This window comes from Phyllostomus hastatus, unplaced genomic scaffold (genome assembly GCF_019186645.2).
Source record: "Phyllostomus hastatus isolate PE091 unplaced genomic scaffold, TTU_PhHast_1.1 phas_contig_58, whole genome shotgun sequence".
NCBI lineage: Eukaryota > Metazoa > Chordata > Mammalia > Chiroptera > Phyllostomidae > Phyllostomus > Phyllostomus hastatus.
In genome coordinates, this window is record NW_025333916.1 from 53,532,435 (window position 1) to 53,560,154 (window position 27,720).

General features: G+C 41.3%; 1 protein-coding gene across 3 annotated transcripts; it reads left to right on the top strand.

Annotated features, from left to right (window-relative positions):
• On the top strand, positions 1-27,237 carry SUB1 (SUB1 regulator of transcription). Of its 3 annotated transcripts, none has more exons than XM_045848178.1 (5): positions 1-19; positions 8,174-8,246; positions 10,847-10,969; positions 22,442-22,550; positions 24,255-27,237. In XM_045848178.1, the coding sequence occupies exons 2-5, from the start codon at positions 8,175-8,177 to the stop codon at positions 24,332-24,334; spliced, it is 384 nt and encodes a 127-aa protein (XP_045704134.1). In that variant the 5' UTR covers positions 1-19; position 8,174; the 3' UTR covers positions 24,335-27,237. The 3 variants fall into 3 exon arrangements, with proteins under 3 accessions (XP_045704134.1, XP_045704133.1, XP_045704132.1); XM_045848177.1 differs by lacking the exon at positions 1-19 and adding an exon at positions 4,997-5,083; XM_045848176.1 differs by lacking the exon at positions 1-19 and adding an exon at positions 5,034-5,083 and having other exon boundaries at positions 8,159-8,246.
• Positions 27,238-27,720: the final 483 nt, after the last annotated feature.

Genomic DNA, 27,720 nt, shown 5'->3' on the forward strand with positions numbered 1-27,720 from the left:
TCTCCTACCACGTTCTCAGGTAGGTAGGTGTGTGTGAGGGGTGGGGGTGTGCAGGGGGACCCAGCCAAGCAGCTGTGTGAGTGCATATATTCTTGGCTACTTTTATTTCATTATGATTCAGAGTTAAAACATTTTTAAAAGAAATGCATTTGCGTTTTTTGTTTGCATTTAATTTTTAAAAGCTCCAATAGTGCTGGAAGGAGAAAGGATCTGGGGAGGAATGCTTTCATATTAGTGTTCAGACTTTGGCCTGATGTCCTATATTCTATTTGCCCTTCAACCCCTTCGCACATACCATCCCTCCGGCAATCTTTCCAGAGAGGATATAACCCCCTCCTCCTACAAGGATGAGGTAGGTGGACAGGAAGCAGGGATCTGATTGCTCCATCACGGGAAACTCAGCCATTTCCTCTTGTTTTCACCATCCCATATGTGCACCCCCTCCAGCCTGTCGTGGCAGCTCAGGCCTGTAATTCTGAACATCTATGGGATTCCGTTTTGACTTTGCTATCCAGATCCCTTACCACTCCCCTCACTTGCCGTCCTTCTTCACGATGTGGGATTCTGCACCACACATGTTCTCTGCCGTGCAGCCATGAGAACGCGTTCTCGGAGCTTCCACTCAGGGAGCGAGACTGGCCCAGGGCTGGTGGTCACCGCTGGGCACTGTGTTTAACAAATGTTGCTCTGCTGGAGTCCATGGCCTCCCTCCTCGCCTGGGTAAGGCCTCTTCTCTTGTTGCACACGGAAGCCCAGGAGTTTATCTTGGAATCGAGCCCACGCAATTCCACAGCAGTGCCATAATCAGTGGCAGAGAGGGAAGGCTGGCCCTCTCCCCTTTGCATTCAATACAGGCGAATGGGTCTCAAAACAGTTGCTTGTACCCACTGGGTTTAAGTTTAGAAGAACAGATCTCCCTCTCTTTTTAAAAATTTTTACTTTTTTTGTATTTATTTATTTTTAAGTATATTTTATTGACTGTGTTATTACAATTGTTCTCATTTTTTCCCCTTTGCCCCCCTCTGCCCAGTACGCCCCTTCTGTCCAGCAACCTGCCCCCCACCCCCTTAGTTCACGTTCCTGGGTCATACATAGAAGTTCTTTGGCTTCTCCATTTCCTATACTACTCTTAGCAACCCCTGTCTATTTTGTACCTACCAGTCATGTTTCTTAATTGCTGCACCTTTCCCCCCCCCATTCTCCTCCTTCGCCCTCCCAGGTGGTAACCCTCCAAATGATCTCCATATTTATGATTCTGGTCCTAGAACACGTCTTTTATGTCATTACTCTTAATGCTCCCTCTGTTGGACCAGACATGTGCAGAGTTCAGCTGGGGCCCAGCCCAAACGACAGTCACTTTGATGTTCTAGGAAATATCCCTTACCCTGGCAATTGGAGCAACCTTCTCTGTGGTGTTCTTAGCTTCTAGCTCTTCCTTCTTTTTTTTCAGCCCAATCTTGGTATCAGCCCAGACATTCCTAAAACATTTCATTGCGCTGGCTCAAACCTTCCATATCTCACTCTTCTTTTTCAATTGAATAAAGTCAAAAGGCCTCAGATTGGAGCTCTTTGGACTCCATTTGGGGCACTTTACCATCTGGCTTCACCCTACCATTCCAGGTGAATCTCTCACTCTTCCTCTGTGCCAGTTCTCCACTCCCATTGGATTAACTACTTGCAGCTTCTCAATGTGGTCATATTTAGGTCAGAGTCTTCCTCTTTTCCCACTCCAAATGTTCTTCTCATGTCTCTAGGTCAAGCTCCAGGCTGTCTCTCTGAAGCATTCCCTGTCCCAATCCCAGCTCTCTGCAGAATTTTATGGTATTTGTGGTTGCAGCTTCCATTTGACAATTATATAGATATGCATATTCATGTATAGTGATCTCAACCCCTCGCCACGCCCCCCCACCCACCCCACCAGGCTAACACAGATCTCTTCCTCTGGGTGCAAATACCATTGAAGCAAAGGTGCGGGATTCCTCGGTGCTGATTAGTAGTAGTGATAGGTGAAGAAGAGGTAATGGTGTTGCCTTGGATCTTGGAAAAAGACCAGAACTGGGCTCCTGCAGCTCTGCAGAGCCAGCAATTCTTAGGGCTTGGGTGGTTTTGCCGCTGAGCCTGCAGGGCTGATGTGTGGGCCCCACCTGTGTGCAGCCCTTGGTCTCCAGTGGGCTTCTACGTTGGGTGGGTTTCTGTTCTTCAGACTCGTCTATCTGGACCTTAGGGTCTTAGTGCCTACTTCTTGCACTGCTTCGAAACTCCAGTGCCAAAGTTTTAGCGTGGCTGTCTCTTTTAATGCAGCTACATGTCTAAATATTCCCATTTCAGCCCTTTTATGTCGAAATTAACCTGAACCCAACAGTTTCTATGGCATTGCTCTGTCTTTCTTTTTTGTATTCCAGGTTTTTATTTGAATTAAGATAAAAAGTAGGTAGCTTCCAACAACTTTCTCAATGTTCATAAAAGATATTTTTGTAAGGTCTAGTAATTTAAAAAAAACTTTAAATTTTATTTTTCAATTACTATTTATTTTCTACTTGCTTTTATTCTGCTCTATGAGCTTATAGCGACTGTATCAGTCTTGTTCATTCTTGAGGTCCCAGCCCTTAGAGCAATGCTAGGATATAGTAGGTGCTCAATACATGTTTGTTGAATGAGTGAATAACTGGGAAAGGACCTTTGGGGAGTTTCCTGCTCTTGAGTAAATAGAAGTATATGTAGCTCTTTCTATGTTGGAGGACAGGGAGGGGAGGATGTATGTCAAATGACTCCAACCAGTGCTCTGCACCCTGTCCCTCCTCAGGAAGCACCCAGGTTTTGAGGGAGAACTCCATCTGTGACAGGACATAGCTGAGCAGTAGCTGTTCTTAAGTAGGAGCTGACCAGTAGCCGTTCCCAGGCAACAGCCGTTATCTCAAGGTCGCACACTAACCCACGTTTTAGCAGCTGCACTCCTTTCTCCTCCTCCTTCTGCCTGTGTAACAAGCATATAAAGGAAACTTCAGCTTGAGTTCATTGCTCAGGATTTGGGAATTTAACCCCTTTGAGCCCGCGCGCGTAATAAAGGATCGTGCTTTGCCATCTCCCCTGCATGTGAGTTGTTTTCTGCAACACATCCACGGCTCCCAAGGCCCAGGAAGCTAGGTGATCCTCTAGTTACCCCAGAATATCACTCAGCCCAACCAGACACCTCCCACCGAGTCCTCTGGCACTGGTGGCCGCATAGGAACTCTATTCAGTTGGTTGTAGTGTTGGTTGGGGGGCGACCCTAACTGCCTTTGGATATGCAGACTTCAGCCTAGCAAGCTATTATGCTAGTACAGTGATTATTGAGTGCATTTCATCTTTTGACAATTTAACTTTAGTATTTTTAGTTTTTACTTCTTCAACTTTCTCATTGTAGTATATCTCATATGCTGTAAAATGCACAACTATTAAGTGAAATTTTACATCTGTACATATCTGTGCCAGTGTTAGGTAGGATAGGTAGCAAACCAAGGCCTGGAGGAGGAGGGAGACACGTTTCATTCACTACTCAGCAGTCCTGAGCCTGGTCCAGTGAGATTGTGGGCATTTTAAATATCACAAGCAAGGATGGCGCAGGAGGAGGGAAGTCCTTGAGACTCTGTACTGGGAAAGGGAGCTTCTATAGCAATTTTACTAAGAGCCTTTAATAGCTGAGAAAGAAAGCCTTTGTAGCTGTATACTATTCTGAAGGTTTAGAAGCTGGAGGAGGGAGAACCAAGAACCCCTGAACCCCAGTAGCCTGCTCACTCAGATTGGCTGGGTGTCCACTTGTAGCATTGGCTCAAGTGTATAGAACAAACTTAGTAACAACTTTATTTCCTCTATACATGGGGCATTTAGGTTAGCTGGGTGCCTGCCTGTAGTTTCATGCTTGTGTGTTTCATAAATAACCTTTCTATCTTATTTCCACTATACGTGTTTTCTCTTGCTTGAATTTGTCTTCTGAGAGCAAGGCAAGAACCGAAGAACAAGCTGGGGGCGGGGGGGGGGGGTTGGTGGGGCTAACTCGGGTTTCTCTCTGGTAACACAACCACCACTCAGACCAAGATACAGACAGCATCCTAGCGGATTCCTTTATACTCACTCCCAAGTGATATCCCTCAGTGGTAACCTAGTCCCTACAGATTATTTCACCTTTTTTGGAAGATTAGGTAAAAGGAATTTTTAAAAAGTGGCCACCTAGCCTTGCATGAGGGAGTGGGCTAGAACTTTTGCATCATCCTTCCCCGGTCTGCAGGCGGGTAATCAGGCTCTGCAGGGTTGGCCTCATGACTCATTGCATGAGCCTCCAACTTATTTAACCTTGTTGGTTTCCTCATCCATAAAACGGAGGGAATAATCCTTCTTACTCTGGAAAGTGCTTGTCGAGTTTGTGATACATGTAAAGTGCCTCCTGCGGTGCCTGGCACATAGTGGGTGCTTGCTAAGTGTGCTGTTTGAATATAACTTTACGTTTATTCTTAGCCACAGTAGGCATTCATTAAACATATACTGAAAAAATCTATTAGATATATTCTTGTTTGTAGTATGGATTCCTCTTGCCTTCTGTGAACTATCTTATACCTCCAGGACTTCAGTTTAGGGATAAAGGTTTGTGTGGCCCACGACCTCTGCAAAAATTCTTGCGTTTTATGTAATTAAACAGAGTTGGATTTTACCAGGCAGTCAAATACTGGGGGATTTGTGGAGGAGGGTCATTTCTAGGAGAAATGTGCCAAAGTGTCCACTTTTTTTAGGGTGGACACTTCACTTTCATACAAGAAACATTTATGGAACAAGTACAAAGCTCGGTGCTTTTCTTTGATGTTTCATTCACTCTCTCATTCACTCACAGACCCAATCTCCCCTGCATCTCGCTCTCAAGGCAACAGCTCAGGACGAGGGGCGGTTCCTTTAAGGCCCTGGAAAGGGTCTCAGTGTGGGTTTCGGCAGCGAAGCCACGCCCCATCACGTGTTCCAGGGGGGCGGAGCCGGTGTCTCCTGGCTTCCGTCACGTCCGGTTCTCTGTCAGTCGTGAGCGAGCGAGCACGGGGCTGTTAGGAAGCAGGAGCGGAGCGTGAGTACGCGGGACTCCGCCCCCAGCCCTCGAACCCCCTACCCTGCTGACCCCTTCACCCTCCTTCCCGGGCTACGCGCAGCCCGCGGCCCATCACTCCTCTCGTGGGTGACGGCCACGGGAAATGGCGGCGCTGCCTGACCTACCCCTTCCCTGCTTCGGCCTCCACGGACCCCCTCCTCCGTCTCTGACGCCCTTCCTCTATCTACGACCCCGTGGCCCTTGTGCTGCAAATCTCCTACGCGCCAGAAGCCAGGCCTCGGGGGAACAGCCTGGAGCGGGGGTGGGCGCGGTGGCGGCCCGGGATTTCGGGCACCGGCTGAGGAGTCGCGGGGAGGGGGTCGTGGCGCCCCCGGGACAATGCAGCGGCGGCTGTGGCTGTCTCCCGCCCCGGTCCGTGGCCCGGGGCGCGTGCAGGGTCTGCTGCTCCTCCCCCAAGGCTTCGCGGAGTCCCCACCCTTGTCTCAGGGTGGGGGGCGCTCTAGGGAAGCGAGGGAGCAGATCCCAGCGGGGTAGCATGGCGGGTGGGGGGCGGAGAGGGCAAAGGGTGGAGGACGGCTGGTTTGCAGCGGGTAGCGAATGCTTCGAGAGAAGAAAATGGCGCTTGGTGCAAGTCCCTCCTCTTCCCGCACGGTCTCCTCCGCACTCCGCCACCTCCCACGCCCCCTCCGACCAACCTGTCCCCTGCGCGACTCCAGCCGTTTCCAGCCCGGGAGTTGTGGCAGGCTTCCTGGTACCGCGCGACCCCCCTCCCCGGGTCTTGGTGCTCATCACTCTCGTGTTGTACGGAATCCATGTGCCCTTAGTCTTGGTTTCTTTTCACATCATCTTTTCTAATCCAACATGCTATCGATGACCAAAGACTTAGTTTTGTTAATTTGGGTTTTGTATATATTCTACACGAGCGATTTTAGTATGGTTTGCCTGAATTATGAGTCTGCTTTTTTTTGCGGGGCGGGGGGGAAGATAGTAAAAGCACATTAAATACAAATACATGTTTTGTTAAAAGTTCTTAAGAGGCTGGCTACAGTTACCATGACCTGTTTCTTGTTAGTGGACTTACTGGGTTGAATAGGAGGGTGTTTTTTGAAATGATCCTAGGCCCCCAGTCAGCTTTTAACAGATGGCATAGTTACGCTAGGCTGTTCCAAAGCGAAAAATAGGTTATGTTTAATTTAATTACCTTTAAAAAATGTGCCTTGGCAGTATTAGCAGCTAGCATACAACAAAACTGAATTGACTTGGAGATGAGGTAAAATGGAGCAGTAGCAGGAATAATGCATAAAACGTGGTTATGAATGTGGCTCCTCCCAAGAATGTTACTCTTTCATCGAGAAATTACCAGTCAAGTCAACCTGGCTGGGTTGGGTAGGGTGTGAGCTTCTCGAATTTAGCGGCTAGGGTTGGGATGGCCCACTTCTTTTACCTCGACCTCCTATGTGGAACACACTGAATGCCAGTGCCAATTCAAGTGCAGTCTAGAGCTAGATTGCGAATTTTTTGAAGGAGAAAATGAAGTCCTCTTTTCCTTTTTATCCAAACATTTATAGTCTGTGTTGTGTGTATTGAGCCCTTTAGAGCATACAAAAATTAATGGCTTAGTCTAGGCAGAAAAGGAGATGGAGAGAGCTAAAGGTACTTTGATGAGAAGCATTTTACCACCTGGTATTGTAAGTGCCTTGAAAATAAGTATAGACTGCCTTGGAGCTCCTCGAAATTTGGGGTTTAGGCCTTAAAAACAAACCCCTAAAAATACATTCAACGAGCCGCCCTGTCTTGCTGCAGTCCCTCAGTAAACATCTGCCTGAAGGCACTGGGCCGTGTTTTGGCTTGGCCAAAAAATCTGTTTAGTTTTCTCCATAAAATTAAAGACACATTTTCCATTTTCACCAATAGCTTTATTGATTTGGGTATTTTGATTACATTGGCTATCTCTCCTGTTGGCTTCTAGTGGGTAGAGGTCAGGGGTGCTGCTAAACACCTTCCAATGCATAAGACTGCCCCACAGCAAAGAATTATTTGGCCAAAGTGTCAGTAGTACCAAGAAACTTCCCAAAACACTTTGACAGGTTCAATCACTTGCAGCACCTTCTCCACACACTGCATTCTGTTTTTGTGTTTCAGCTGCATTTTTACCTTTCCTGAAATAATAAAGCATAATATGCCAAAAACATTGTATATTTTTTCCATCTTCAATATTAAAATGGCTGCACAAAAATTCCAATTATGGTTTTTAAAAAATGCATGCTGATATGACAGCTGTCACAATACAGTGTAACAACATTGTTTTGAGTGAAGTTAAAGGCATTACTAGAGCCTTGTATAAAAAAACTAAATGAACTTTCTGGCCAACCCAGTATCTCTGTCTTGGGGAACCTGAAGAACTAGGTCTTAGTGGTAATTTGAGGAAAGGTTTTACTTCTCCTAAAAGCAGATTTTTCAAATTCTGGTGTATTCAAGCGTAGAAAATCAGTGTAAAATGTAATGAGTTGTGAATTATGTATAACTTTGTAAACTCTGAATTAGTATTTATTATTTGATGGGCATGGTCAAAAAGCCAAATAAAATTAAGAACAGACAAAATATGAAAAATAGTACTACAGTGGCAAATTAATTATATCAACATCTAAAAATGCAACTGTTCCCCGTGTTGTGTGGATGTTATGGTCATTTCCTGCAGTGAATAATTTTGTTAGGTCTTGTCAGTGAGAAGTGGAAAGCAGTACTGAGAAGATTCATGTATCTCCGTGGCTTTAACAGTGATTGCTGTCAGCTGCTTCTCGCAAAGTGCCCTGCTCATAAACATCCAACCCCCTAAAATGAAGTAAAGGAAGACCCATTGGTGTAAGGGGGAGATGTGTGTGGCATTTCTCCGTGCTGGGTCAGAACACCTTACTCTGCATGTTGTTTTCAGCTTGCAAGAGCATAGATCAGAGCGTAACTTACAGCACTGTGCTCAGTATAACCACTCCAGTACCACAAGATGGTTGAACGGACCATGGGGCTTCTTACATTTCTGATGTGGGAGTGTGTTAAATTGAAGGTAATAGAGCAGCTTGTAAATTACTTACACAGTATGTTTTCTTTCAGAATGCCTAAATCAAAGGAACTTGTTTCTTCGAGCTCTTCTGGCAGTGATTCTGACAGTGAAGTTGACAAAAAGGTGACTATTCCTGGACCAAGTCGTTTCTGTATACCTAGTTCAGCAGGATTGTCCATAGTTAGTTCTGAGGGACAGCGAGGTGAGCCCGAGTCTCCCAGTGAGAGCGCTGCTTCTCAAGGTGCAGATGGCCTGGGCCACTCCAGTCCACGAAAATGCCTCAGGTGCTGGCTGGTACATGCGCACTCCTAGCCCCTAAACCAGACTCTGGCCGGCCTCAGATGAGGAACCCCAAAGCTGCGGGACCACTGCCATGGGCCCCAGGGGATTAGTATTAGAATAAGGTCAAAGCCACTGATTGTCATTATTTAGAGTCTGTCTATAGCTATTATATGAAGTAGTTGATCCAGATGATCTGAACCCCTTTAATGCAGATGTCCGTTTTGACAATCTTCTCAGCCACTGGTGTTTATTGAGCTCACAAGTATTACTTCAAATGTGAGCTTGGTACCTTTTAAGTTACAGTGTCATTTGCCCTGGTCCCCTCCTTTTAGTTAACACCCAGCAAAGCTGACATGAAATTACCCATTTAGACAGAATAGGCTTTTTCTGCATTAAATGACAACTGCACTGTAAGTGGTACATGATTCCCCTTAACTGAGCACCTCTCACTTCACTCAGGGCTTCCTTCGTGCAGACTGTCCTTATCTCCTAGAAGCGTCCATAGTTGTGTCTCTGAGCTTGGTTAGCCTGACAGTTAAAAGAGGGCTTAGTAAGGGAGAATCTTGTAGAAGACGGACCTCCGTGGGGAAATACACAGTATAATATCATCTGGAGGGTTGAAACAAGACCTCAAAGAACACGCATATATTGTAGTAGGAAATCTCTCAGTTTTTTTATTTGCACATAGTATAGCCTTTGAATATGTTCATTTAACATTTTCATTGAACTTTTTATGTGCCAGTCCACAGGGAATATCTAGACATCCTGTTGTAAAGAATAATTGCTTTTGCTTATTGAGCTGGGTTAATTTTTGCTGTTTGTTCCAAATAGTACTGTTGATTTTGTAAGGACTTAACACTTTTTTTTGCGTATGTACATTGTATTTTACTCACTTTCATCTGAATTTAATAAAATATTAAATTATGGAGGTGGGAAAAAGTAAGTTTACAGTTGTGAGAACACAAAACAGTTTATTCTATAATTTATTAATTATCATTTTTATTCGTATTATAATTGTAAACCAACTCTTGCTCCTGGTAGTAGCTTATGCTTTCCACCGAAGAACATGACTGCCCTCTACTGGTTTTCATGGGCGGTTAGCTCATTTTGAGAATGGGGCTCCATTAAAACTTTTGCAGTAATGTTACTTTTAAAGCATTGTTTTGATTGTGAATGCTAGTCATACACTTCACTGTCTGTTTTCAGTGACTTTTTTGTGATGAGGAAGTTCTTGACTTACTAGCTTGTAGTGCCCAGTACAAAATAGGTTTCATAGCTATGCCTACTCATATTCCCTAAGCCAGTTTAAGTCTCTTTTGGAATCAGCAAAGCATAAATAAATATCATATCCTAGAAATGGAATAAATTGTTGTAGTCTTCATAATTACCACATTCCATTTGTAGCTTTAGTAGATTGTGGTTTCCAAAAGTTTAAAAGCAGCAGGTCCCTCATCTTTTTGTTGTTACTGTTCCTCCCAAAGAAACCTTATGTGGGATCCTGGTCTACAAAATAACTTTTCTGGTTAATGTCACCCTTAATTTCTAAAGTAATTTTGGGCTCCTGAGAACAGTTTGAAAACACTGTTACATATCCGTGGTAGGTTAGTTAGTTTCAAAGTTTCATTGTCATGTGCAACCTGACTATGTATTTATGACTTTTTACTTAATAAATGTAGTCTTTTGATTCTTTAAACCGTAAATAAAAAGTAATGGAATCTTGCCCTGGCTGGTGTGGTCCAGTGGATTGGTTGCCGGCCTACGAACCAAAGGGTTGCCAGTTCGATTGCCAGTCAGGGCACGTGCCTGGTTTGTGGGCCAGGTTTCCAGTAGGGGGCACATGAGAGGCAACTGATTAATGTTTCTCTCCCTTCCTCTTCTCTCTAGAATAGATGGATAAAATCTTAAAAAAAAAAAAAAGATGGAATCTTTTGAATCTGTCAGTATAAGACATGTCCAAACCTGTAGAGAATTTTTGTGGTTTATTTGAGTCAAACTAATAACAAGATCTCAAATGACCTGGAGAATGACAGTTTGTGTTTGTAGTTTATCTTTCACATTTGGAGTTAGGGAGGGAATGTAAAGAATGTGCATGAAGGTGGGAGAAAGCAAGGCAGGGATTGGATTAGACCGTGTGTTCTCTTGAGGGTGATTAATTAAGCTTTTCGGGGGTCTGAAAAGGACATTTAAAACGTTTGTTCACCTAGATGCACAGAAACAATGGACAGGGCTTAGTGCAAAGATACACCTTCCACTAGAAAGTCACAGGCCTGGGTGTGACCACCCTGACCTGCGCAGTTAGGAATTGATGATCAGGTTGGTCCTGTGAGGTTACTTTTGGTCACTGAACTTGTACATATCCCCTTTCTTGTCCATAAACCTGAGATGTGTTTTATTATTTAGTGTGCAAATTTTAATTATATTCGTGTTTTTTTTTTTTGAAGTTAAAGAGGAAAAAGCAAGTTGCTTCAGAAAAACCTGTAAAGAAGCAAAAGACGGGTGAAACTTCCAGAGCCCTGTCATCCTCCAAGCAGAGCAGCAGCAGCAGAGATGATAACATGTTTCAGGTAGAGTTGGTTCTTAGGTCCAAAGGATTCATCTGGCTTCATCTGAAGAAGGATAAAAATGGCTTAATCTAATAATGCATAATCTTACATATGTAGTATAAAAGATTGCTTAAGGATATTTATTGGAATATAAGAACAAGTTAGTTGAAATGAAAGTGATTTATGTGATGCTGGAATTTTTTTTTAAGATTTTATTTACTTTAGACAGAGGGGAAGGGAGGGAGAAAGAGAGGGAGCAAAACATCAATGTGTGGCTGCCTCTTGTGCACCCCCTACTAAGGACCCGACCTGGCCTGCAACCCAAGCATGTGCCCTGACTGGGAATTGAACTGGTGACCCTTTGGTTCGCAGGCCTGTGCTCAATCCACTGAGCCATACCAGCCAGAACTGATGCTGGAATTTTTCTTAATGCATTTAATATGAGCCAAATTGAAAATATGCCTGGGTGCAAGATCTCAAATCCTCCCTTTATGATGCTAGATTATTGTTAAAATCTAGACATCTGTAATTTTGCTGTATTTAAAACAATGTGGGTATAAAAACTATAGACATGCAAAAAAGAGGTTGAGAATTGCACATTAGAAAGCAGTTGGGGGAGGTAGGTCTAGTATTGGTCTGTGAAGTATCCAATACATACAGGATGTTGGAGAGGGAGCAGCAATAAGACCTGCCTAGTTTGGGCTGGACAAGAACAGAAAGGGCGAGTAGGTTTACTAACATAGGCCCTCTGTTTATGCGTTGTGGAGAAAAGGTGGAATAGTGAGGTAATGTGAGGGAAGTTCTTTTCTTGGGTGTCGTATCTTGTTTTAGGGAGACTTGTTATTGGCATCATTGTATAGTACAAGAAGGATTTGTGGGGAGAGGCCTCTTGGGTAATTTATTGTAGGCCTTAATCTGTGAGTGAGGTGATAGGGCTTAGATGGTTTTCCCAAAGAAAAAATGACGATTGTAAATAACTGATGAAAAATGGACTAAAGGAATGAAACAGTCAGTGAAGACTGTACATTTGAGAGCCCCTAGAAACACAGGTTTAATTAATAGAAATGAGGAAAAGAAATTAGTTTTAATGGCGGAGGTGGTTAGGTTTGGCTTTTTGGACCTGATTGTAAATGTGATAAAAGAAGAAGAGTGTCCTGTGGCCCCCGGAGGGTGTGGTTGGGAAATGTTCCTGGCGACATCAGCACGGGTGGGGGGGGACGGACGGGACGGGGACGGGGAGCGGGGCGGGGCGGGGCGGGGCGGGAAGCAGGGACGGGGCGGGGACGGGGGCGGGGACGGGGACGGGGACGGGGACGGGACTCGAGTGAGTGTAAGTCAGCGGGAGGGGAGGAGGGGACTGAGGACACGTCTCTGTGGTAGGTGTTCAGGGAGGAGGGAGAGGGATGTAGGCCAAGGAAGTGAAGGAAATGGAAGAGTACAGTAACGAGGGCAAGCGTAGAGTGAGCCTTCTACAGAGGTCTGTGTATTTGAAGCCAAAATGTTGGACAGAATGAGAGGGCAACATTTGATTAGAAAGCGAGGCTAATACACACACACACACACACACACACACACACACACACAGAGTACATGTTTATATCATTATACACACAATTTATTGAAAGTCTTGAAAGAGTGCCAGGATTAAGGTGAGAATAGGAAGATAGGAGTTTGATTTTTTCCACTTGCTTTTGCCTTGTTGTCTGTCTGGATAAAGAAGGTGGAGAGCCACAGGGTTACTGTGCTTGGTACTGGACGCTGGAAACATGCTGAGCTTTCAGGTGCCCTGATCAAACACCAAAAGTGGTAACGCTGAGAAGATGGTATGCTAATTATTTGACTGGAGTGATCATTTCACTATGAATATTTATATCAAATCCTGTTGCACACCTCAAGTATATATGATTTTTGTTTAAAATACATAGGAAAAGAAAATAAGCAAATGCAGACAAATGATTTAGTTACGGGTTTAGTTCTCTGATTCCTGTATGCTAAAGAGGAAGTAGGAGCAGACTAGGTTAATTGGATAGAGAATAGAACATATTTTTCAGGCCATAAAATGCAACTAGGTTTTAGAGGAAGAAAATAGGGAAAAAAATTTTGAAGCAAAAAATGTGGTAAAATATTTAATAACATGACATAATATTTCACCAATGTAAGTGTGAACAGAACTCAACAGCAGCATTAACAACCTTTATTCCTCCCAAATGGGGGCAGGTGGAGTGCGTCTTATAGTCCAAAAAATACGGGTAAGTCACTGTAAGAATTATGAAAGGGCGCTGTTTTGGTGACTGAATAAAAAGTTGAATGCATACTGTATTTCATTCAGACCTTGCTAAGTTTTGGATAAACCAAGTAGAGGGGGTCTCTGGTTTCATGGGATTTATGGGGATAAAAGTCATACACAAAAACATACTTATAGTCATACCTTGGTACTTGTCACCTTCAGAATTCGTGAAACCCTGTAATTGTTGCATTTTGACAAGAAAAAGATGTTTCAGCATTTGGCACTTGGCTGGGCTTCATCAAGCTAGCCAGAACTTGTATGAATCATGACCCCTCCCCCTCAAGAGAAAATGCTTCATGTTCATTTGGTAACGTCAGGAGTTCTGGAATGAAAGAACAAGTATTGAGGTGCCACTGTTAATTAAGATCATAAGAGCTGCCCTGGCTGGGCTGGCCTGGCTTGGTTGGAGTATTGTCCTGTACACCAAAGGTTTGGGGGTTGAATTCCTGGTCAGAGCACATGCCTTACCTAGGTTGTGGGTTCAGTCCCCGTTCAGGGAATTTGTCTCATATCGGTGTTTCTCTCTCTGTCTCTTTGTCTCCCTCTGTCTCTAAAGTCAATACACATTAAAGTAAATCATCTGATGCCCTGACTGGGTGGCTCGGTTGGGTCGTCCTGTGTATCAAAAAGTTGTAGGTTCCATCCACTGTTGGGTGTGTGCTGTTGGGTGTGTACGGGAGGGAGGCACCTGACCGATGTTTTTCTCCCACATCAGTGGTTCTGTGTGTCTGTCTGTCTCTGCCCTGCTCCCCCTTCTTTCTCCCTTCCTCTCTTAAAATAAGGTAAAATTATAAGGTCTGAGAAGTACAACAGTCGATTATTACGAGAGAGAAGGTGTCTGGTAATCTTCTAAGGAAGTGGTACTTGACACTTAAGACAGGAGGAGTCCAGGCTGGGTACCCCATACACCAAGGTTGAGGGTTCGGTCCTGGTCGGGGCTTATACAAGAACCCCCCCCCAAAAAAAAAAAAAGATGGAGGAAAGGAAGAGCCAGTCGTGTGAAGTGTATGGGAGAGGTACTCATTTTCGAAGTAGAGGAAATTATGCGAATACCTTGAAGTTGGAAGGAGCTTGGATTGTGCTAGAATTATAAAGCCCTGGTGGCTGGAGTCCTGAAAGCCTGGCTGAGAGTGCAGATGGGAGATTTAGTTGGTGAGGGGGTGGGGGGCCAGATCTGGCAGGGCCTTTCTCTGGGGAGGCCGTTTTCAGGAGTTGGAGTTTTATTCAGAGTGTAGTGGGAAGCTATCTTAAGGGGCAGAATGAAATTGTGAAATCTGCAAAAAGAGTACCCTTTCCTTTTATGTGAAATCTGCAAAAAGAGTACCCTTTTTATACACTTTCTTCCTGTGTAGAATGAAGGGCTGCTTTGGAATATTTTAACTTAATGTTGGCAGTGTAGGTAAAAACTTTCGGGTATTTGGGCAACTTGGTTGGGCTCTTCTCTGATTAGTTCTGTTCACCATATACCTGCCTGCCTATATACCCATATGATAAATAGAGCACCTTTGGCCTCTTAATGGCCTAATAGTGGATTTTATTTTGTCATTCAACCCCTAATTTTCTATGAAAAGAAACCAGGACCCATATTTACAGCTCTTGCTCTACTAGAGCAGGTTTGGGAAAACGGGATCTATTTTTAGGGGTGGTTAGCTCACCAAACAATGTAAGTCCAACTCAGTTGGGAAATCTTCCCATGCCTGATACGGCTGTTAACACTTCTCACCCTTCTGAAGATGCCTGTAGGAGGAGCATAAGCCTTATTTTCAAAGTAATTTTTCACAAACCTGGTAGTGTAGGCCTTCTAAGAGACACTATGTTTAATTTCGTTGCTGTTCATTACAGCTTTTTCCTTGAAATGGTATTTTGGCCATAGAAAAGTATTTAGATGATAATACTGAACTTTAATCGGCTAAAGAGCACATTAGAGTACACTGATTATATGATACAAAATCAGGACTTTATTAATACTAATGGTTTGATAATTTTATAAGATGAAGGATGGGGCTTTTGGAAGGAAAATCAGTTATATCTCATTGTGCTTTATAAAGTAGCTTTTTTCTTTTTCTTAAAGTAGGGGTATGTGTTTCCTATACTTCTAGGAGACAGCTCCCACAGAGATTTTAGACATTGTTAGAAGCTTTCAGGACCCAGCTTATCAGTTAATACTTTACCAGGAACAAATAGATCTAAAATCTAAATTAAGATTCTTTGGTTAGTAACCATATGACACTTTTTTTTTAACTTGTTTCTCTCAAGGATAGAACTAGAGGAAATAAACTTACTTTTGGTAAAGCAGTGTATAGCAGGCACAAGCAGCTCTCTAAATGTCACTGCACTAATCTTTGAAACTCGAGAGTGATTTGGGCAGAATTCTGGCTAGCGAGGAAATGCTACTAGATGCTTGCCTCTGTCTGGTTCCTTCAGCTCTGAAGTTTAAGAGTGAGGTTCTGGAGGGATAGAACCTGCCTGAGGTGGGACTTCTGTGATAGTAAAGATGGTCTGGGGAACTAGCTTGTAATTGTTCAGTGTCTTAAGGGCCATAATGGTTGAGACGCAGGGGGCGTTGATCTACAGGATCTGATGCAAATAACACCCCTTTTTATTACAAAATCTTTTATTAAGAAACCATAAGCATGTAATTCTGTAACATAACTATCACACTCAAGCATACCATATGACATTTTAGGTGACATGTTCAAATTAAAACTACAGATTATTACACGCCCATATTATTACCCTACCAACCACACTCAAGCAGGTGTTACTTCTGTTGGACCCTGTATATTTTTTCTCAGAGGTAGGAGTGAGGGTTAGTGATACCACCTTAGTTGATTTGATGATTTAAGGATAAATGTGATACTTCTAAATTATGTCGTTATTCAGTCAAGTGTTCTTAATCTGCAAGAGTAGCGTGGGGTGGGGGGCTTCATGCATGTACTTCAGGGAGTCTGTTGGAACTATTATTTTTAAATATTTTATTTATTTTTAGAGAGAGGGGGAGGGAAGGAGAAAGAGAGGGAGAGAAGCATCAATATGTGGTTGCTCTCACACGCCCCCAGCTGGGGACCTGGCCCACAACCCAGGCATATGCCCTGACTGGGAATCGAACTAGCGACCCTTTGTTTTACAGGCCTGTGCTCAATCCACTGAGCTACACCAGCCAGGGCTGGACTTACCTTTTTTTTATTTGAATTTTTTTGTTGTTTCTAAGAGGATCATTTATAACCTTTATCAAATCCCCAAAGGGGACAGGGAGTCAAAAAAAATTTTTTAAGAATCATTGTTTCCTATGGTATATGTGGTATTTTTTTCCTGCTAACTTCCAGATTATATGCATGAAAATTGAGTGCGTTGTTACTTGTTCCTCTCACATGTGATTGTAGTGACCTTTATTCTTTCTACTTTAATTATATCTGTATAGTACTACGGGGGGTGTAAGAGTTTCTTAGCTTTATTCAGTTTTCTCCTCAAAGGAGGAGGGGGTGTCTGTGGGCTAAGTTATTGAGATATAATTTATACATGTAATAAAATGCACACACAGTATAATTTGATGAGCTGTGATAAATGTATGCACTCTCGTAGACAGGCCGTTTCCAGCACCCCAGAACATTCCTGCTGTGGCGCAGGGGGTGATTCTGAAGGGAGGCTGACAGTTCTGTTGTAGAAACTCCCATAAATGGAGTCGTGCAGTCTGGATTGTTCTGTGTCTGGCTTCTTTGCTCAGCATGCCATTTTTGTGTTATCAGTAGTTCCTTTTTATTGCTGACCGGTATTCCATTGTGTGATTATACTATAATTTGTTTATCCATTCACTTCAGATGGGCATTTGGGTTATTTCTCAAGGGCTGTTAGGACTAAAGCTGCTATGAATGTTCTTGAACAAGTTTTTTGTGTGGATATTTTTTCCTTTTTGGGTAGAAACCAGGTGTATTTGCTGGGTTATAAGTGTGTGTTTAAGTTTATAAGAAGCCGTTAAACTTTTCTATATTAGCTGTACCATTTTACATACCCATTAGCCATGGATAAGATTCCAGTTGCTCCATGTTCTCACTGGGTATTGTCAGTCTTCTTAATTTCATCTACTTAAGTTCATGGATGTGTAGTGGTGGTGGCTCATTGTAGTTTTACTTGGCATTTCCTTAATGTCACATACTTGCTTTAAATTTTTTTTGAAAAAATTATTGATTTTAGAGAGAGGCAGGAAGGGGAGGTGGAGAGGAAAGAATCAGGGGAATATGATTTGTTATTCCACTTATGCACTCATTGGTTGATTCTTGTATGTGTCCTGACTGGGGATCAAATCTGTAATGCTGGCATGTCGGGATGAGGCTCTGACCAGCTGAGCCCCCAGCTGGGGCTTCATAGACCTGGTTTTGAAGATTCTGTTCAAGTCTTTTTAAAATAGGTCATTTGATTTATGGAGTTGTAAGAGTTCTTTATATATTTTAGATACAAGTCCTTTGTCAGACAGCCGTAAAGTGAATTATTTTCTCTGGTTCAGTGGTTTGCCATTTTATTTTAAATATCTTTAAAAAGCTTTAATTTTGATTGTCAATTTTCAGTAAATTTCCCCTTTTGGTTAATACTTTGTTTTCTATGACGACATATTTTTTCACCCCAAGGGCACAAAAATTTTGCCAGTGTTTTTCTTCTAGAATTTTTGTAGTTCTAACTTTCGTGTGTTTAGGTCTGTGATTCATGTAGTAATAGTTTCTGTGTCTGGTCTGAGATAGGGTGGGTACGCATTTTTCTCCCCTGCACACAGGTAGCCAGTTGTTCCAGTACCACTTACTGAAAAGACTGTTCACTTTCCATTGCATTATCTTGGATCTTCATAATGAAAATCAGTGAATATGTAAAAAAGTGTCTATTTCTGCACTCTAATCCATTAATTTACATGTCTGTCTTCAGTACTACACTGTCATAATTATTATGCATTTTCAGTGAGTTTTGAAATCAAGTAGGATAAGTTCTTTAACATTATTTATTCTTCACCTTTAGAATCTTTTTGCTATTCTCTGTATTTTGTATTTCTATAAACATTTAGAATCAGCTTGTCAATTTTTACCAAATAGCTTACTAGGATTTTGATTGGGATTGGGTAAAGCTGAAGGTTGATTTGGGAAGGACAGGCAACTTGACAATATTGAGTCTTCTACTTAATGTGTGCACTGTCGCTCTCCATTTATTCAGATCTTTTTGAATTTCTCTGTTTTATGATTTTCACTATAGAGTTTTGCACATCTTTTGTGAAATTCTTAAGTATTTTGCATTTTTTTATTGTACCGTAAATGTTAATTTCATTTTCCAGTTTATTGCTAGAAAAAATATGCATATTACATAACATGTAAACATATATTTACTTTATATTATATGTCATACATGTATTTTTTGAGACTTCTTAGAGTTTTCTATGTTGATAATGATTATGTCCGTTGAGTTTTATATCGTCCTTTTCATTCTTTTTCTTGCTTTGTTGCTATTATTTCCAGTACAGTATTGAAAAGAAGTGGTGGGAGCAGACATCCTTGCCTCGTTCCTGATGTCAGGGGCAGCCCTCCCGTCTCCTTCCTCAGCGCCGCTGTTCGCCGTGCTCCGGAGGGGGTTGCATGCCCAGCTGTGGCTCTGCTCTCTGGTGTGGGAGCGTGCGAGTCATGGGGTAAACGTGGTGCATCTTTCCGCAGGCCCGTCTTTATTTGGAGATTTGCAGGAAAACTTTTTAAAAAGATTTATTTATTTATTTAGTTTTAGAGAGAGGGGAAGGGAAGGAGAAAGACAGGAAGAGAAACATCAGTGTGTGGTTGCCTCTCCCGCACCCTCTACCAGGGACCTGGCCTGCAACTCAGGCTTGTGCTCTGTCTGGGAATCTCAAAGGGCGATCCTTTGGTTTGCAGCCTGCACTCACTCTACTGCATGAAAACTTTTATGTTCAAGTGAACACTGACATATTGAGGGGCAGTGTACAAAATGCACAGTAAGTTTTAGTTTATAAGTGACTCAGATTTTGGTGGAGCAGCCTGTGTCTCTGGAGCAGCCAAACCTACAGCTAGTCTCTGAAATGTTACAAAGTTTTAGTGTAGGTTTACCAACCTATACCTTTTCTCTACTTTGAGTAGTTCCTTGTTTGCTGTATATCAGATGCAAATCATTAGAAAGTGATTAGGGACCTCATATTGTAAATTCACAAAGTTTTGAATACATGGATGGTTAGCCATGTTTGGGAGAAAGAAAATGCCTCATACTGTGTTAAAATACTGTAGCAAACAAAAATATTTACAACATACTTCATTGAAATTGTGGATGAGGGCACTTCTGAGAAGTTTCTAGAAAGCAAGGGTAGAAATTAAAGGAGCTAACTGTTTCTTGTGTTTAGTGTGTTGTATTATGCACTTTACATAAAAAAATTGAGTACTTTCTATTTCTACCTTGAGACTGGTAAAATGTGCATTAATATATTTACAACATGCTTGTCTTTTTCTTTAAAATAGGTTTCCTTTCAGTCTTGATTTTTAAACCTTTTCCAGTGAGATTTTTAGAGATTTAACCCTGTTTTCGGATTTCTTAGGAATGTGACTCTTGCAGAAGACAGCAGCAGTAGTAGTGTGCTTGGTTTTTTTGTTCGTTTTGTCTTGTTTTCTGTTCTCGGTCAGGAACCTATAAAGGCCTCAGAATTCTCTCCCTGTATTTCAAGTCCTCTTCAGTGAAGCTCCGTCTGTTGGGCCTGTGTTTGAATATCAGTACTGTGTCTTTCTGCTTTCCCCCCCTCTGTGTCTTTGCCACTTGTCTCTCCCTTTTACTTAATTAATGCTTAATCATTTGTCAAGGTCAAATTTCACCACCTAAAGTTTCTTCCATTTCCTTAAGCCCACATTAAACTTGACTTACATAATCAATATTATTTTAGTAGGTTTTGGTATATTTTAATTTTATCTGCTCAATAGGCTTTTGGGTTTATTGTAAAAACCAAAATGAAAATGTTTAGTGCAGTGCTATAGCTGCTTAAGATACCTGATTTTTTAAAAAATATTAAATCAGTATTATAAGTCACTATTGACAGTTTCACTGTGACAGTTATTTTGGACTTAATTCATTTATTAAAACAGTTTACCAGGAACCCAGTATGATAGGCTGTAGGGGATACAAATAAGACTGAGTAAAAAATGAGCTGTTATAACTGATAATATCCCCAGCGGGTGTGGTTCAGTGGATTGAGTGCTGGCCTGTGAACCTAAAGGTCACCACCGGTTTGATTCTGAGTCTAGGGCACATGCCTGGGTCCTGGGCCAGGTCCCTAGTAGGGGGCGTGTGAGGGGCAACCACACGTTGATGTTCCTCTCCCTCTCTCTTTCCTTCCCTTCTCCTCTCTAGAAATAATAAATAAAAACTTTTAAAAAATTATAAACCTGACAATAAAATTACAGGTGACTTTAGAGTAGGCTATGGGAATTTAATTGGTGGAAACAGAAGTTTGCTTCTTTCAGAGTTCAGCCCTAAGGGGAAAAAGGGAACATGGGGAAAGTTACAAAGTGCTTTATAAAAAGAGGAGAGGCACGTTTGGAAATGGTGGATAAGAACCATCAGAAAGGGAAAGAATGTGTAAAGGAGAAATGGGATATGGAAGGTAAAGAGGTTAAGAGTTGATAATGATGTGGGTAAATACAGAGAAAAAAGATTCGAAGGCACTCACCTGTGCCTCGTACCTAATGGACTTTATTTTCTCCGCAAAGCACGGGGCATGCCCTGGAAGTAGGGGACACACCAGCAGGACAAGAAACTTACTTGAGATTGACAGCTAAAAGGAGAATGAATGAGGCCAAACTGAGACCCGAAAAGCAGTCTGAGTGGACGAGGGCAGGGTGGAAGTCACGAACGCGTGCTTGCGGCGCTGCGCAGCTCTGACTCCCGAGGCAGCCCGATTGAAGGAGCCCAGCCAGACACGCAGCTGTCACATGCTGGCGTGTGTTGAGCACAGCCGCCACAGCGAGTTGAAGTCAGTGAGAGTGAAGGAGAGTAGGTTTAGAATGGGGAAGAGAGGTAGAGGTGCTAGAGGTGTTCATCGGAAAGTGTGCTTTTGTAGTTGAAGTGCTAGACAATGTGTTACAGTAGTGAGAGACTTCTTGGAGAGTGTTGACAGCGCCTTGTTGAGTAAAGTGTTTTCCATTCCTTTGGACTTTGTAGCCTGTGTTTAAGAAAGTTTGAAGAACAGTTTTCTGTGCATAGTAGGATTAAGTTCTCAGACTGTGAGTGAAGTGTATTAAAAGATGTTACTTGAAATGAATGTCTAAAGGAAAAAGCTTTTTCATGTTACCGTCTCTGTATTCTTACATTCAGAAGGGTTGCTAAAGCAAAGGTCCGTGGTTTCCTGTGGTTGTAGTTTATACTGCAAGAGTTTGGTTTCTGATGATTTTTTTTTTTGTAAAAAATGCAACCAAAAAATTTACTTCCTTAACCATATGTTCACACTGTTGTGAAACAAATTTCCAGAACTTTTTCATCTTGCAGAACTGTTCCATAGCTAACATAGCTCTGCTATTTGTCCCTTCCCCAGCATCCCCAACCACCATTCTGTGCTTTGTCTCTGAATCTGACTGCTCTAGGCACTGTGTGAGTGGAGCCATACAGTATGTGTCTTTCGATGACTGCCTTGTTTCACTTAGTGCAATGGCCTTGGGCTCATCCATGTTGTAACCTGTGCCAGACATTCCTTTTTTAAGGCTGAATAATATTCTGCTGTATGTATAAATTACATTTTGTTTATTCACTTAATCAGAATATGGGCGTTTCGGTTGCCCCATGTTTTGGTTGTTGTGAGCAATGCTCTCGTGAGTATGGGTGTGCAAATAATTACCTTAAGCTCCTGCTGTAATTCTTCCAGACACATACCCAGAAGTGGGGCTGGGCCTCCGACCGCTGCTGGGTCGTGCGCTCTGGTTTTTGAGGGCCTCCGTACAATGTGTTCCGTAGCAGTTGCACTGTTTTACTAATGATTCTTTTAATGTGAAATGATTGGAAATGTGAGCTGTGCTTGTTTAGTTCCATCTTTTTGAGAAGATTTCTTTTTAATAGTGATACTTCCTTTGGTTATCGTTTTGATACTGAGAGTAGTAGCTATTTTTGTGATTAAAAATAGAGTGAGTATGCAATGACTTATGAAATAAATATGGACTGTAGAAACGAATACCTTTTCATGTTTTGCTTCTTTGCAGATTGGAAAAATGAGGTACGTCAGTGTTCGGGACTTCAAAGGAAAAGTCCTTATTGATATTAGAGAATATTGGATGGACCCAGAAGGTGAAATGAAACCAGGAAGAAAAGGTGAGACTTAATTTCCTGAATTTGGTCCTAATACTGGACTGAATCAAAAATGATCTAAGTGACCCTAAGTGACCCTTATTTCGATTGTTGGAAATCGAAATAATGTTTGCATTGTACTAGGAAGAGGTCCACATTGGTTGATTCATTATCTTCTGTAGTCTTTTGGGTATGACGCTTAGCTTTTATTTAATGAGGTACCTTAAATATAGCTATTGGAATAAAACCCAGAAAAAATAGTACCCTTAACATCACTTCAGTTGGCTGCTAATTTACTTCAATGTAAATTAAAACATTAAAAAAATTTTTTTTAAAGCATTGATTCTGAAGTAGAGTAGGCACTATCTGGGAAGTTGCAAAATCAAGAATGGAAAATCCTGGTTCACACAGTTTCCTTTTGCGTATTCGTTAGGGTGGTATTATTTAAATGGGTTTCTGTCTTTTTGCTTCATCTAGCACCACAGAAGCATACTTTATTAATTAACCCAATAGCTAGAGAGCATTGTGTACCAACATAAATTTTTTATGGCTGGGTAGTTAACTGCTTTAGGTTAATCTTGAGCTGATGAAAAACTTCCTCCTTATTTTCTTCTACTTTGCCTGCATACAATTTTGAAAGGCAGTTTGTTTCTTCATGTATTTTTTAGGTTTAATTAAGCTTAACCCTCTGTGTTTTTATATTCTGCACTTTCTTGTTCAGCCTGCTTCTGGAGTGGCCATCCCAGTTGTTCCATTGTGGCTAATGCCAGATTTCTTTTCCTGTTCCTGCAAAAGTGCCCTGGAACAACGAGCTGAGCTTCCTGGACGCCCTTCCTAGGGGCTGTCCCAGCACATTCCCCCCTTTCCCCTCTGTTTGGTGGCCTCCCAGCAGTTTTCTGAGATACATTAATTCTCCAGTTTAGTTTATTTCTGTTTGCATGGGCCAGGTATTAGAATACTGAAAGTTTTAAAGTACAAAGTTCTTTCTGTTCATAGTTTTACAGTTTACACAGGATAGTGTCATTAAGCTAACCTTCCAAGTGTTTACTTGTGCCCAGTGATCTGCTAAGCTTTTAATTCAGGTTAGCTAATTTAATCATTCACAACGACCCTTGGATGTATAAGAACCATTTTAATGGTGAGGAAACTGAACCTCAGAGGTAGTGTAGTTGTTTTAAGGTCTTAAAGTTAGTGCTAGTGAGGCTGGGACTTGAACCCCGCGATGGCATGATTTCAGAATGTGGATTCTAAGGAGTCCTGTATGGATCATATCCCAGGGATTTTCCAAAGTGAAATGAATGCTTCTGGAAGAACTCAGCACAGAAGTCATTCACCTTGAGTTCCTGTGGAAATTTGGAGCAAAAGCTGGAACCAGCTAGATGTAGATGTGGGATGTCACATACCAAATTTGGGCCTGGCTACTTGGCTTGCTCATGTGTAAGCATTTGTGAGATACATCATGAAATCATTGAATGTTCTCACTGGGTGTAAAATGTACCAGTGGCATGTAGGATGCGGTGTCTAAAAGTAAAACTGGACATAAAATTGACCTCAGGTAATTGTGATGACTCTGTAATTAACAAATTAAGAGATTTTATATCAATATTACACCATTGTACGGTTCAAAAATGGTCATTTTGATAAAAAAGAATTTTAGTTGAAAGTATAAAAATCCTCAAGAAAGCTTAAATAGATTGTCAGTTTTTTATTTTTGAAACTTTATTTTAGGTATTTCTTTAAATCCTGAGCAATGGAGCCAGCTGAAGGAACAGATTTCTGACATTGATGACGCAGTAAGGAAACTGTAAAGTCAGAGCCATATAAAACTTGTAACTGGTCTAGTTGTTTTAATCTGTCTTTTTACATTGGCTTTTGTTTTCTAAACATTTCCTCCCCCTCCCCCCCAAGCTATTGTATATTTGGATTGCAGAACAATTTGTAAGAATATGTTTTTTTTATGTGCATTATTAAAAACGATCTGAATGAAGATCATTGTCAACTTCATTGAGGAGGATCGCTTTGTGCCCACCACCTAGTGTAAAATAAAATCAAGTAATACAGTCTTAACTGTTGTGGCCTTCTTTGATCAGAAGAATTGGTACTATTTAATTGAGGCCAAAAGTTTATAGATATTTGAATTTCAACCTTTTACATTCAAAAGGATTTGTATTGTATTGAATTTATAAACTTTTGATTTGTGAAATCCATAGTTGCTGTGTTTTCTTCTACACAAATGTCCAGTGACACTTCACTTTCCTTTTTTTATCTTTACTTCATTTTCCTTGAATAACTTCTGCTCAACTTTCATTTTTTTTTGTTCTTGAATATATTATGCTAATCTGGAAAGTCAGTGAAACTGTTGACATGTTAGTTATCTCAATAAGGTACTTGTAATTAAAATACTATATGGAAACTACAATCACTAATTCTACTGTATTAAATATTAGGAGATATAGTTTGATAAACAACATGGCTTGTATGAAAACTCTGAGCAAGTAAGTCTGTTTCATTACCTGTAGTGTTCTGTGTGGTAGTTATCTTTTTGCTTAGTCTGCAGAGGATGATGGCTTCTTAGATGTCTGACTTATTTTCACGTACTAAACATGTTCACCATAGGAGGATGTCTATAAAATCAGAAATTGTTAAATTAGACTAGGATTTAATAAAAATTGTGGAAGCTTACTGGCCTAACATTTTATTTTACAACATTGAGTATGGATTATATATAGCCAGAGATACCATTGAGCTTTTACCGTTAGTAGTAGGGAATGTGATCAATTTTTAGGGGAAAGACTATATACTTGTGGTTTTTGGCCTTTGCTTCAGTAGCCTTAGTTCTTTTGCAGTTAATGTACTGGACTTAAATGTTACCAAGTTTTAGCAGACGCTCTGATACAATTTTCAATGAACCATGATGACAAAGCAGACACAGATAGAGGCATAGATTTCAGGGGCTTGGCAGCAATAAATAGGGCATGGTGTGGCCTTAGGAAAGAGCGTGAGGGAACTTTTACTGAAGTTAAAGAAGGCAGTGAAGATGACGCAGTTCTCTTCAAGCTAAATGATATTTTGATCTCTTTGATAGGACACAATTCTAGATAGAATAGTGAAAAGAAAGGTTTAGACTAGACATTAAAAATTCCTTGTTGACAAGTTATTTTTGGTAGCTAAAATAAAATTTAAAGTGGTTACTGCTATATCAGAGAGTTGTACTATTACACCAAGTTTGATTGCTGTGTCTAGAACATTTTATAGAATTATCAAGGATTTGATTTCAAAACCATCTGCCAGGCCATGTGTAGTTATCAATTGTCTGGCAGCTATTCTATTTTGAATATATTTTTTTGCATTTTTGGGTTTTTTGAAAAAGTGTTTTTAGCAGTAACCGTAATTGTTGTGTAATTGAGGAAATAAAGAAATTCTCTTCTGGTATTTTAGCCTTCATCAAATGATAGGTATTAAAGTGTGCAAATAACTTTTTTATTGATGACTTCCCCCATTTTTGGAAACGCGTGTCCTGTTAGCTTAATCGGGTAGATTGTAAAGTATTCCCTATATACACAAAAAGGGTAGTTAGAACACAGAACATTGATTTTGGTGTAGATGGAGAGGGAGTGATGGTTGAATGTCCGAGGTTTATATGAATTTAAGGGGTGTATGCATTTTGAAGCAATCTGCTAATAAAGAGATGGTGCTGAAGTCTTTTATTCCCTAGGCATTTTCTAGCTGTCTAGTTTAAAGCCTTCCTATAAGGAGTGTTTTTCTGGCAGAATTTGGTACATTGACTGAGAAATTCATTTCAATAATGTTACTGGATATGCAATATATAGAAGTTATAAATCTTCTTTTGTCTGTAGGAAAGGATGAGAACTGGGTTAAAATAATAGCAGAATTAGCTTGTACGGAAAGAAAGAGTACTTTTTCCCCCTGTTTTAACTTGACCTTCTTGGTACGATTTCCCCAGGCAGAAAGCTCGGCACTGGGGGGCCGCCATTTCTCTCCTTGCTTGCAGTGCCAGAACGGACCGAGTTAATACTAGCCGTGGCCTGTCACGGCTGCAGGGCCTTTCTCCTGGGGTTTTACTCTCTGTCTTCTAAAGTTACAAGCAGCATCTGACCCATTTCCAGTGCTCTTGGCATTTTATTAAAAGAACAACCAACCACTAAAAAATACTGTGTATCATTTGATGATTCTCTTTTGTTTCGCTTCATAAATGCTTAAGAACTTTTGAAGACTTCCTACCTCATTAGCTAGTCAAGATTTTGTGATGGTCAACCTATTCCACATAATGCTTTTGGAAAAAAGACTGAAAATTGAAAGTACGTACATCTTGGCCTTGGCTATTGAGAGGAAAAGAAAAATAATTGAGAAGTAAATGTTTCTGACATGGGTATGTTAGAAGAATACTACAAGCTTGAAATGTTGAAGTGCTGGCTAATATTTCTCCTGCTAGTTCTTGCTATTCACTTTTTATGGAAATTCCGTGAGATACTCAAAAAAGTTTTTTTGGTGTGTGTGTGTTTTTTTTTTTTTAAGTAGCGTTTTTCCAGATAAATTCTAGGGGGTAAACATTTACATAGTCACAAATACGTAATTCTGTAATTGTGGACACCTGTATGCTTTGTTTGGTACATCTTCCATGGAGATGTCAATGAATACAATGCTCCATCTGTGAATATTTTAAATGTTGAAATAAAAAATAAGAAATGTGCCCTCTGTGTCATCCCAGTTTCACAAACCTGAAGATGAACGGCTGAGTTATCTGTTGAATGGGCCTTTCCGTGCGAGTGCTTTGGGAATGGGAACTCGCCAAAGCGTGTGGATTCTTCTGAGCATCTCTGGGGCTGTATGGTCCACCCGATCCAAATGGAAAATGCAAACACTAAGGGGTATACACAGCCTCCCCGCCCCTGCCCCCCCCGCCCCTAATGATTTGCAGTGTGATTATTCCTCGGTGTACCTAACTGTATAATGGACTTCCTGTGTATTTCAAACTTACGTTTACATTTATAAAGTGTCTATTTTCCCTTTCTTGATAAGTGCTTTCACTTATATATATTGAGATCTCTTACTGTTTGAATTTCATTGTTTAAAGGTTTTGTTTATTTTTAGAGAGATGGGGAGGGAGGGAGAAAGACGGAAACATTGATGTGTGGGAGATACATTGATTGGTTGCCTCTTGAATGCTCCCAAC

Coding starts and splice junctions, on each gene's coding strand:
- SUB1 (XM_045848176.1), top strand. CDS start 8,160: ATGTTTTCTTTCAGAATGCCTAAATCAAAGGAACTTGTTTCTTCGAGC. Junction 8,247..10,846: donor ACAGTGAAGTTGACAAAAAG/GTGACTATTCCT, acceptor TTTTTTTTGAAG/TTAAAGAGGAAAAAGCAAGT. Junction 22,551..24,254: donor AATGAAACCAGGAAGAAAAG/GTGAGACTTAAT, acceptor ACTTTATTTTAG/GTATTTCTTTAAATCCTGAG.